General features: G+C 44.3%; 1 protein-coding gene across 2 annotated transcripts in view; it reads right to left on the reverse strand.

The window, feature by feature from the left end:
* The window catches only part of MBD2 (methyl-CpG binding domain protein 2), an 809,238-nt gene extending 796,883 nt beyond the window's left edge, over window positions 1-12,355 (reverse strand). The window contains exon 1 of one of the 2 annotated variants that reach the window (XM_069626990.1): window positions 12,074-12,355. In XM_069626990.1, the coding sequence (XP_069483091.1) occupies window positions 12,074-12,168 (95 nt within the window). In that variant the 5' untranslated portion in view covers window positions 12,169-12,355. The remainder of the gene's footprint in view (window positions 1-12,073) is intronic. The other variant, XM_069626989.1, reaches the window with a different exon arrangement.
* Between the last annotated feature and the right edge of the window lie 234 nt (window positions 12,356-12,589).

The raw sequence follows: 12,589 nt of genomic DNA on the forward strand, positions 1-12,589 counted from the left end.
GGGGTGCACAACTGATTTCTCTGAAGGGCTGAATGTACCACAAAAGTCTCATACCGTGGACCTGACTCTTTGAGGATGAGCAGATGGTAGGGGTGGCAGTGTGTGAATTTGGAGTATAAAAACACAAAACTTGGATTTTGAAGAGGACCGTAAACTGATACCCTGCATTGTAACTTTAACATGTATTAAACTTAAATACTGTCCGTTTTAAACCAGTGTCCAGATGCAGAGATAAACTGACCTTAGGACAGACAACACTTCAACATTAAACTTTGGTGACGGGGGTTGAGGAGGCTACAATAACATCCTGAAGATCTGCATTTGGCCTGCAGGCCATGGGCTGTGCATCACTTGTCTAATACATTAGAAAAAGATGGGTGTCTATGCACCCTGCTCTCTTGTTAAGAGTAAGCAGGTACTGCAGCATTTTTATGGTCAACACTGCAGACCGAACTAAATCTTCGTGCAGAATTTGACCATAATAGGACCTGAAGTTAATGAAGACATTGTGGCTCAAATAAACCTAGAAGTGGATTTTCCTAAGCTTTTGGATGTGGTGGTGCTTAACATCTGTTGCAACGGAGGAGGTTGAAAAGGGATACCTAGATATGAAAGATATGAAACAGAATTTCCTTAGAGGTTTCACCTATGACATGGAAGCAGCTTCACGGACAAGCAGCAAGACAAAGGATATATGGGACAACCAAACCCAACACGTATTCGGAAAATTGAAGAGAAGAGATTTATGGAACAGATATTGGATACTCTGAAAATCATTTCAATTTAGAGTGGGCATCGGATGCTAGTGCTTACGTGGAAAACATCTCAAGAAAGACTTGCTCTGAATAATCTCCCAGTGTTACATGTATCTAATGGGATAAATAGGCTGCGAATAAACCCTGAAGAGATCTCAGTACCGACAGCAAAATATCTGAATAGCTCCAAGGTTGGCACTGACAAACTGGAGTACGATTGGCTGCTAGTGCCTCATAGATCCATGGACTCAAAAGTCCCAAAGATAGTCTCCAACTATGATCATGCTTACCATTGCAAGCTTGTCGAGAAAATGAGAGAGTGTCGAGCTGAATCAAGAAAATTTGAACAGAAGGAAGATCAGCTTATGCGAGCTAAAGGAATTAAGCAAAAATTTAACAACTGGCTCTGTATGTCCAAAGCTCAACGACTTCAATGTGACGCTTAAAACCTTGGCCAATCAAAATACTAGAGTCCTGTGGTCTCCTTTGAAAGGGCCGCACAAACAAGCCGATCTACTCATCTCTTCTGTTTCAGAGACAGCATGGGTGAAGCATTTGTATGCCAAGAGACCTATTTGGGTAAAACAGCAGGACAACCTTGAGCAGTCAAAATGGAAAATTGAATGGGACCGAGATGATCTGTTGACACAAATCAAACAGTTAAAATCTTCACGTGCTCCAGGCCCAGACGGTTTGACTAATATGATCTTAAAATCCAATCCAGAAGCCTGGGCCGATCTCCATCATTCCTTATTTGAGACAATTATGGAAACTAAACAGATTCCCCAGACTTGGAAAAATGCGCCCCTCATACCAATTTTCAAACAGGGAGATTGTTTGTTGGAATCGCCCTACAAACTATCATCCAATCGTACTACTAGATCCACTGGGGAAACCGTTTGCTTCTATGCTCTTCCGATGATTGTTTACTTGGTCGATGCTAACAAATAGGAGGGATCCCAGACAGACTGGGTTTGGTTAAAGGTGTCAGCACTAATGTAAATCTGATTATTTTTAATTTTCTAAAATTAGAAACAATCAGATCAAAAACCAAACTGTGGTATTTATTGATCTAAAACAGGCGTTTGACAGTGTAGACCGGGGCAAGCTTTGGATCAAACTGCAGAGCTGGAATTGTCCGCCTGACTTACTAGCCACAATACAGGCCCTACTCAAACACTTCGATCCAGGTGAGACTTTCGGCACTTTGAGCAGTAACAGAGAAAATTGCCACCTGGAATGGCCTGAAACAGGGCTGCCCCTTGGCAGCCAGTTTATTTAACTTATACATTTCTGATATTGCAGCGTATCAACAGGAAGAGCCCATCCACCTATTCTGAATGACGTGATGGTGCCATGGATGATATACACTGACAATTTAGTCCTTCTAGATAAAACCCAGATTGGGCTTCAAAAGGTGACTAAATACACTGGCTACCTATGTTAATTAAAACTGCCCAACTATAAATACTGCAAAGACTCAAACTATGGTTTTCTCTAGCCAACAAGGAGCCGTCAAACGAAAGCTTGCTTTATACTTGATAGCCAATAAATTGTCACAGGTACAAATGACAAAATACCTACGAGTTTGGATTAACTCGAGCATTAGTGAACACGAGTGGGAAGGAGCCATTCGAACGAAAGTGCAGGACCCCACAAGCCCTTATCCTTCAAAAGAAATATGGATAATTCTCCCTATTATCAGTTCTTAACTTCTATCGGCAGAAGGTGATCCCGATATTCACATTTGGCGCAGAGGCAGCTCTCAATCTAACTTGGCGTACCAGGGACCTGTTAAAAGGAATTTTTTGGAGAAAAGTGCTTTTACTCCCTCCATCTTTCCCCGTAACACGGCTAAGGTACGAGATTGCTGTACAATCCATGCACTCTATTATACTGTGGAAATCGCTTTATTTTTTTTCCGCAAAACTATTGTTGCTGATGCTGTCCCACCAATCGACATTTTGAGATCCATCACGTCCCAAATGCCAGAATGTGATTCTTAATGGATGGAAACTCAAATGTATCCAATGGATAGAAGCATTGGGATGTACAACAGAAACATTAAACTCAAACCCCTTGCTAATTATGAAAAAGATCCAATGGAACGATTGGATTGACACGCAAGTAAATAAGGCGAGATGCAAATTATCAATTGCCCAGCGGAAAAAAATCGAGCTTTGAACCAACTATCCAGGTACCTCCAGCAATTTCCTTGCTCAAAGTTCTGTGATCCCTTTCTTTGACTGAAGTTAAATCTGCTACCGACAAGAGGTGCTGGCACAGAGAAAACAAATAACCAATCCTCTAAAGACCTGTCGCTTTTGTAAGATGAGACTTGTCAAGAATCCCTATACCATCTCCTAATGGATTGCCCAGTCTGGGCTCCTGTAAGGAAAACCGATCGTGATATGTTGCCAATTGATGCTATGCCTCTAACTGTAGAGAAAGAAACGTTGGACTTCCTTGATAATTGGTGAACACATGTTTTTTTGAGTTTTGTAATTTTGGACGGAAATGTCAATTTTGAAAGATTTTGAATTTTCTGTAGTGGAAATGTTTGTTTTCTTTTTAAAAAAACATTTTGCTAATAAGGATGTGTAATAATGAAAGGTTTGTAATGAAACAAATTATAAAAGATTTTATTTATTTTACTTGAAAATGTGTTCAGCACTGGCCCTACTAAGAAGGTCTCGTAGTGCTGGTCTACAAGGGGGGATAGTAATAGAATTACAAGAGGCGGAAAAGGAGCTAGAAACAGGGCTGAGCAGGGGAGGTAATACTAAGGAAGATACTGAAACCATACTCAGGATGCAACAGAAATCCGCAGGATACTGGGAAAGACTGTGCAATCTCAACTATAAAAGATATGTAGAGAGACAACATGCAGGAGGAGATAAACCAGGGAGGGTGCTGGCATGGTTATATAAAAGCGAGACCCCCAGACCAACAATCAGAATAATAACTAAGGAGGATGGAGTGTAGTGGATACCCAAGAGGGTGTGAATCGGGAATTTTTAAAATACTACCAACAACTGTATGGAGATGAAGGGGGAAGCGACCGCAAGGAGATAAGGGAAACACTAGAAGACATAGGTATGCCACAAATTAGCGCAGAGGAGCGAGAGGACCTAGATGTCCCGATTACCCTGGAGGAATTAGAAGAGGTGGTAGTGCAGCTACCCACTAGCAAGATGCCGGGGCCGAGGGACTCCCTAGTGAATTCTATACAATGTATAGAAATGAGGCGCTTCCCCCGCTTTTAGCAACGCTGAATGAGGCATACGAAACAGGAAGGTTACTAGAGTCCCCGAGAGAGGCGATCATCATACCGCTCCCTAAACCCAATAAACCTTGCAATGAGTGTGGATCATTCAGACCACTGTCAATGCTTATTCAAGAAAGCAAAATGGTCACAGCTGTTCTGGCAAACAGAATGAGATGGATCATTACTAAACTAATACACCCCGATCAGACTGGATATGTCCCAAATAGGAATATATCCAATAACCTTAGACGACTTCACAGAGTTATAGAACATACGAAAGGGGACGCAGACGAAATTGCAATTGTATCCTTGGACTCAATTAAAGCCTTTGATTCAGTGAAATGGCCGTGGCTGATGGCAGCTCTGTCCAGTTATGGGATAGGGCCAGGGTATCTTAAATGGGTCAAATTGCTATATAGTGCTCCGCTGGCCAGGGTTAAAACGGGAGCAATAATATCGGAGAGGTGGCAATTTAGTAGGGGTACTAGACAGGGATGCCCGTGGTCCCCCCATGCTGTATATTTTAGCACTAGAGCCCCTGGCGATATATCTAAGGCAACAGTATGACATAATAGGGATTAATATAAATGGGGAGTCACATTTGGTCTCCTTGTACGCTGACGATATGCTGCTGTATTTGCGATACCCTGAAGAAAACCTCCAATATGTTCTGGAAGTAATGGAGCGATTTGTGATGCTATCTGGCATAGCGGTGAATCCCAAAAAGTCATGTACATTTCCGCTGGGTAGGTATATTGGGACCCCGCAAGATAAATTAGCAGTTTTGCAAATACCATGGGAGGTCGACACGTTCAGATATCTTGGGATAGACATCTACTATACGTGGGGGCGGAGCACCAACATAAAAAGCATGAGGTTCTGGGTAAGGCCCACCTTGGCGATGATGGGAAGAGGGGCGATGCTAAAAATTGTAGTTCTGCTGAGATTATTGCATTATTTCGGGAACATACCATATCTGATACCAAGGAGATTTTTCGCTAGAATGCATAGCTTATGTAGGGAATTTCTCTGGCATTGTATGAGGAACAGAATCGTCCTCTGGAAGATGCAAAATTTGTATGATAAGGGGGGTATAAAACTGCCAAACTACGAGATCTATCTAGCGAGCCAACTACAATATGTGGCAAAATGGCTATCAGAAGACCCAACCCTGGAATCTAGGCTGTTTAGACTAGAATGCGCCCCATACTTCCTGAAGAAAATGATATGGCTGCCCAAATCAGATATGAAAGAGCGCTCAGAGATGATGATATTGGGATGGAAGATATGGCATAAGGCCTGTTAGGTGATGGAGAACCCAACCCCGTGTTGCCCGCAAGTGCCACTGGTCACATTGACGGGAAAAGAAGGCCAATTAATAAAGGCGATGAGGAAGCACTGGGAACCGGTAGGCATACCAACTGTGGGAGACACATGGCAAGAGGGGAAAAAGGAATTCGGTATGTTCATGGAGGAAACGGGGTTGCACACAGGACAATATATCACATATCATAGGAAGGTGCGGCAAATCAGAGAGACATGGTCCGATGCAATACTAGAGGAGCAACCGGACGCCGCCATAGAAACAATATACGACATAGCAGAAGGGGGGCACGAGATATCCAGGATATATGAGCTGATGATGTCCAAAGTGGGGAAGGAAGTATTGCAGCTGAGACAGGACTGGGAGGAAGAAGTTGGGGCCTCTATGAGTGATGGGATGTGGGAGAGGGTCCAAGAGTACCACAAGAAAGTGTCAAGGAATGCGAGGTTACAGCAAATACAACTGTATATAACCCACAAGGCTTATATGACACCCCAGAGGATAGCCAAATTTAAAAACGCAGAACAGCAAATATGCCCCAAATGAGGCAAAGAAAGTGCTGGGATGACTCATATGTTCTGGGCATGCCCAGAAATAGCCCACACATTAGAGGAAAAAGGGATTAAGATAACTGTTGACACAGCATGGGCATGTCTGGTAGGGGGTTTCCCCAGACCACGTAAACTTAAACATGTAAGTAAACTAAAGGATTTGGCGTATATACTTGCGAAGCGTATAATTGCCATGGGATGGAAGGCATGCTACAGACCCAGGATAGAAACATGGTGGAAAGACCTCCAGAAATGGGCAGAGACTGAAACTGCAGTATGGCAGGAAGCTAGTAACGCTGGAGGGGATGAAGAAGCAGAAACCCCGACAGCCTGGAAACAATAGCCACACTGTTTGGGTCCATTCAGGACTGGTCGAGAGACCAAGACCCAGCAGAGAACACAGAAGAGGGAATCCCTCTGCCGGACGAAGAAGCAGGTCGCGAAGTAGGGTAGGCTCGGGGGGAGGGGAGGTAACGGGAGACGCAGCAGACATTGTTCGAGTTGCATAACATTGGAAATATTGTGATATGTACTGCGAGTTTGGTTGTTTGAAATAAAAATCAATAAAAATAAATAATTTTAAAAAAAGAAGGAGGAGGTCTCGTAGTGCTCAACAAGTATGAAAAGTTCAAAAAGGTGAGGTGAAACCAAAAAAGGTACAAAATATTTTTTAGGATAGTGGGGGTGAGGGGAGATAAGGATAGACAGGCAGTAGCAGGGGCGGTGCAGGGACTGGATGCGTGTGGGGAAACATATGTTTTGAGGATCTTTCAGAAAACGGTGATGGAGAATGCAGTGCAGATGTGAAGCGGTAGGTTATTCAGTACTCTGGATTCCCAATGGGTAAATGCTTGTTTTTGTGTGAATGTTGGTGGAACACATAGAAGATGCTGGTTAGCTTGTCTGGTATGTGTCTGGGTTATGGATTTAAGTTTGTCCCGCAGGTCAGATTTGGTTTTGAGGCGAATGGCTAGGAATACAATGCAGAGTTCTTTGAAGGCAATTCTCTGAGGAACGGGAGGCAGTGCAGATGGGTGAGAGCTGGGTGACGTGCAAGTGTTTGGGTTGGTAGAGAATGGGCCTTGCAGCTTCATCTTGCATGGAGGGCAGCCAGACTGGTATTGGGGAGTCAACAGAGGAGAATATTACCAAAGTACAGCATGGATACAACTAGCACTTCGACTACAGTGCAGAAATTGTCAGAAGCAAGAATGCATCTTATCTTGCGTAGGAGGTGTAGTTTCAGATTGCATATATTGGCAGACACAGACTGGCCTATAAGGCAATTCCCGAACCAAAAATGAAAAATGCTGGGGTGGGACAGTTTTTTGTCAAACTGCCACTTTTTTGGCAAATGTGGGCCAGTTTGATGAGTTACTTCACTATGCAGCTAGTAGTTTTGACCATTATTACTGAATAATATTCTTTAAAATGCAAAATTTGCATCACATTTTATCAAAAAACTCCCCCTTGGGTACTATTCAAACAGTCTGTCACAAAAAGAGTGAATTGCCTGTTGCAACTGTGGGCCATTTTTTCATTGGTGCTCGAGACAACTGTATGCCCCAATCTGGCCCTGTATATTGGTACAGCAACTATGCGGTGTGAGACAAAGGTGAGGGTCGATGGTGAAGCCAAGGGATTTGACAGGTGTGGGGGTGCATATGTGTGGGTTGGATTAATAAGGGAGCATGGAGACAAAGTAAGTTCTGGTACACCTCCTTGATCGCCGACAGTCGAGGACGGTGACCGAGTGTTTCATTCGGTGAGATACTATGAGGAGAATAGTGTGGTCAATGGTGTCAAATGCTGAAGAGAGGTCAAGGAGTATGAGTCGGACTGTGGGAGCTTTTTCAGTGATGTTGTGCAGGTCATCAAGAATGTGAAGTGTAGCTGTCTCCATGCTGTATACCGATCAAAAGCAAGATTGGAAGGGATTGAGTATGTGGGGGCAATGTGTTGGTGGATTTGGGTTGTGACCAAGTGGTCCATGGTTCTGACAAGGGTACAATGGCCTTTCATCCACAGTCGTTATTTAGATGTTTTATTAACGAAAAACCTCATCAAAATATATAGGGGGTAGGGAAAGTGTATATAAGGAGTGAGGGGGTCGGGAATGGTTTAAAAAAAAAAAAAAAAAAAACACACACAATAGGGGATGGGGGTCGAACCCTCCCGAAAATAAACAAATCAATTTCAATAAAAATACTCGTAAACAAAAAATTCAAAAAAATAATAAATCGAAATTATGACTGTCAATGAAATGACATAGAACCGCTTGAGGTAGGCACAAGTCATCCAGAGAGTGAGGGTTATGGGGTGAAAAGTGTCCTGTGTGTTGGAATGTTTGTGAGTGAGAGCAGAGGGGAGGACATGCTTGATGTTCTGTAATTTTAGAGTTCAAGTACTCCATGAGGGAGTTGCATACTGAATTAAATGGGGGTGTGGTTGGCGATTTGGAGATATACTTGACGATATTGGAAAGCTTCTGTTCACGAATGGTGGCAGATTCAACTTCTGGCAGGTGGCTTTGGCATTGCATACAGCTGTTTCATGTGTTGCAGCATTGTTTGATGGGTGTCCTGGTGGTGGGACATGGGTTCTTTAGGCAAGCTCTTTCTTGGAGTCTGGCTTCCGGCTTGACAGAGGAAGGGGAATATCGAACCATGGTTTATGTTGGTGGTTGCAGGATTTGCGGGTGGCTATTTTGTGAGTGCCTGTGTAGTGTTGTAATTGTTGAGAACTGAGGGAGGTATGTGGACTGAGGACTGGGGGGTGGGGGTATGAGTAATGCTAGGCCTGTTTCTGTAATGTGTTTGGTTTGTCTGGCTAAGGGAGTGGGGTGGGAGGTGGCATGTGGGGTGTCTTCTTTTGATGGAGTAAGCATGAAGGGGATCGCAAGTGGTCAGACCATACCACCCAGATTTGATTTTCCACAACATAATATCCTATTTATAAAAGATGGGACTAGTAACCACCAAAATGTGAAAGGGAAACCGAATTATCGAATTATCTCTTTATGCGTTATATCCATTTGGAACTTTTTGAATCAGGGCGAGAAAACTCTGAAGGAGCCCAGCCTTTAAGTTATGTCTTCAATTAACTAGAGCTGCAACTGCAATGCAAGTCACACAAAAGGAGCGCTATGTTTTAGAGAAGCCAATTACCTGAGCGGGCGCACAAACAACAAATCACTGTCGAATTCTACCAGGTACATATAACACACCACTCAGTTGGTCAGTGGCCGCAGGCATGGCTACCCGCACACATCAGAATACAGCAAGAAAAATTACAAAATTTGGTTGTGCTGTTCACATAACCTTCCACCTACTCACACCAGACTACACCTCCAACATCAGAATGCAGCGCAGACCTATGACAAATTCGGGCATGCTGGACACAGAGAGTCTATAGCACTGGCACCATCTCCGACTCCTCTCAGCACCCACCCACATTCCTGTCCACATGGGTTGCTCTCAACGAAGCCTGGCCAGCCGAGGCCAAGCCTTATTTGGCTAAAGGCACACACGCATCCTTATTGGACTCCATGACCTCCAACACTCTGGACATTGGTCCCCTGACAGCGTTCCCACCAACAGCGCATTGAGACTATAATAATGGTAAAAGGCGCTATATAAATGACAAGTGCAATACAATATAATGCAGAGGAACAATGGTTCGCACATTATCCACATTATACGTAATGTCTTTTAGAACTAAAAATGTTATTTGGGGTTGGCTCTGTTTCAGCTGCCCTAATCATCCAGCGTATGATCAGCGTTGGCCAGGAACTACTGTGTGTTACATGTTTCTGTGCAGCATGTTTTGGCCCTGCCATTTTAATCCTCAATGTCATCAACAGCCTAAGCTGAAGACCAGAGGTTTCTGCAAAGAAGGTGAACTCTATGTGCTGCCTGAGCACCAGCTCTGACTGGTAATAGCAACGATACAGAGTATAACGTTACAAATTAAAAGACACAACCTCTACCAGTGATGAGGGTATACAGCAAGAGTTACAGTGTCATCCTCTGCTGATTGAGTAAATTAGAGTATGCTAGTACCACGCCTTCCTGTGATACAGATTAACATTAAGAGTAAAACATCAAGCCTGGTCTATAATGGGGATAAAACCTGTGGCAAAAAAAGTACTCAAGCATATACTTGTGCAACTGCACCCTTGAGAGGTTACCGGAGCATAGAAATGTCATCCCAGACTGAGAGAAAAAAAAAAAGTGTGGGGACGGGTTAATAGGCATCCTGCTGCTCTCCAGATGACTTTGCCAACAACTCCCATGATCTCTCAGCTTTGATTATACCAGCTTGGGCTGTTGGAAGTTGTAAGTAAATAAATCTGGGGTGCGGCACACTGCAGAGCCCTGCACTAATAAATTAAAATAGCGAGTAGATTGTTCTTCCTCAGTTGTGGATTGACAATTTACAAGACGGTTGTATTGCCATCTCTATTTGTGATAGGCAGGAGGCATCCAAGGGCTACCCCGATTAAATTCCTGGTCAGTCATGAGAAAGGAATCCTAGGGTACTGGAGGTATCCTTGCATGTGACACAGATAACCAACATTATGTGCAGAGTATACATGTGCAACCTTAACAATGCCAAAATAAGCTGCAGCATTTAAGCTTCACCCTCACTTCCTCTCTTTTCACACATGGTTCTATAATTGTTCCTTTCATTTGAACAACTCGATCTCTCAATGTATGTATTCTATTCTCTCACCATTGTAAACTAACCCTACTCCAGGTTTGGGCTGGCCTATAAGACAATGTCCAATGGGGCGGCCCATGCAGCTATTGTAGGCCAATTGATAAGTTAAAGTGTTGAGCAACGTTGAGGTTGGACCAATGTTACTGACCCCATCATGCATTATTTGTTGTAAATATTATCGAAGGATCACCTATAGTTACTAGGCAAACCCTATTAGTATTAGGGCACTTTGTAACCAAGAGTAATGAACAGCAACTTGTGATTGTGTGCCACTTTTTTGTCCATGCCATGTCAATAATGGCATCACTCCTCTGACTTTGGTCACTGCTCCTTGCCATTATGCCTCCAGTCTCCCCCACTCTTCGCCTTAACATCATCCCCTCCCTTTCCCTTATCTGTCGACCCTTTGCATTTTTCTCCATTCTTATTCCCACTTGATCACTGTTCTTCTCCTACCTGTGCTCCCCTCCCTTGCCACTGTACTTCTAAACCCATTGCTCCACTCAACTTCAACATTTGTTCCAATCACTATGACTGCCATTCTTTTTTCTCTTGGCCCCATGTCCCTCCTCCTCCCCACTCCCTTTACTGTTCCCGCTTCCTGTCTCTCTGCTTGTGACAGTGATCCCTGCATTTCAATTGCCCTACCACTATTTTCGTTTTTTTTTCATGGAGCACAACGGCCACCACTACTGTACTCTCCTTGTGCAGACACTATCAGATAGCTGGCAAATGGTCCCATGTCATGTGCGATATATTTAGCCAATCCTGCCTTTTCAGATTGATTCTGGGGCTTGTAGTTTTGTTTTTCACCATTGTGAGTATAGGCCTTGCTCTACTGTACAAATCGTAGAATGCAAAAAATGCTTTGCTAAACAAGAAGTCAGGATGAAAGTGCCACATAGCCCCTACTCTGGCTCATCTCTTGACCTTCAGCTCACTAATCATAGGTCTCCCTAGGTTCCTCCCGCTCTCACAGCCTCCTGTGGTCCCCCTCTCAATCATGACTTTTTCCTAGCTCCTGTGCTTCTCCCTACATCACCTACTGCCACACCTACCCAACACTTCATATCAATTTTTCATCCGGCCCCTCATCCTGTCCCTACATATAGATCACCCGCTTGTGAATGTCGCTCTACTTCCACGTCAATTATGCCTAAATGGCCAATTAACATCAATGTGCCACTCTTTCAAGTCCTCGGTTTTATTTAGCAATCCTCTTGCACATCCTCCCTCCCCTAAACATACTACTTGTGCCTGTCCTGCTCCTTCATACTGTACTTGACCCCCTTCTCAGGTAGCATCCCCTCACATTCCTCCTGCCTTGTCCCCTCTACACCCCTGTCACTGAAACTTTTCTTCCTCATATCACTGCCCTTCTCCTTCCACTGTCCTTCTCTGCTCTCTCCTGTTACTACCTTTCTTAGCCCCTGATCCCACGCTCATCCAGTACCTGAAATAGTAGACATCGCTCTTGCCGGCGCTAAGCCCTGACTTCCGGATGACTTCTTCCTTCTTCCAACCCGGGGGCAGCGCAGGGCAGTCCATGTCTGCGGTGTGCTGGCTGTGCGCGCGTCCCTCTTCCCCGTGTGCTGGGGCTTTGCCGGGCTCGAAGCTGTCACAGCTTCAGCTCCAACAAAGGCCCAGCCCCGCCCCCTCCAGCGCGTGACGCAGGGGGCGCCTCGCGCACGGCGTTCCGAAATCCATCCGCCGCAGAGGACCCACAACACTAAATAGTCCCAGCCGGGCGCTCCATACGCAGCTAAAAGCATTGGACACTATTGAGTGGGTGGTACGTTTTTCACAGAGCACACGACGTTTTTTTTTTTTTGTGGTAAGTTTGGGCTGGTCTTGTTCTGGGCGGGATCTCTGCATGAACTGGTTTATTTTATAGTTTGTAGTGAGAGACAGCGTGGTGGCTAAGGGACTACGGTCGCTGTGCAGCTGGAGTCATCAACTAAGATGTTAT

The sequence above is a fragment of the Ambystoma mexicanum genome, chromosome 6p (genome assembly GCF_040938575.1).
Source record: "Ambystoma mexicanum isolate Mex_15411 chromosome 6p, UKY_AmexF1_1, whole genome shotgun sequence".
Lineage (NCBI taxonomy): Eukaryota > Metazoa > Chordata > Amphibia > Caudata > Ambystomatidae > Ambystoma > Ambystoma mexicanum.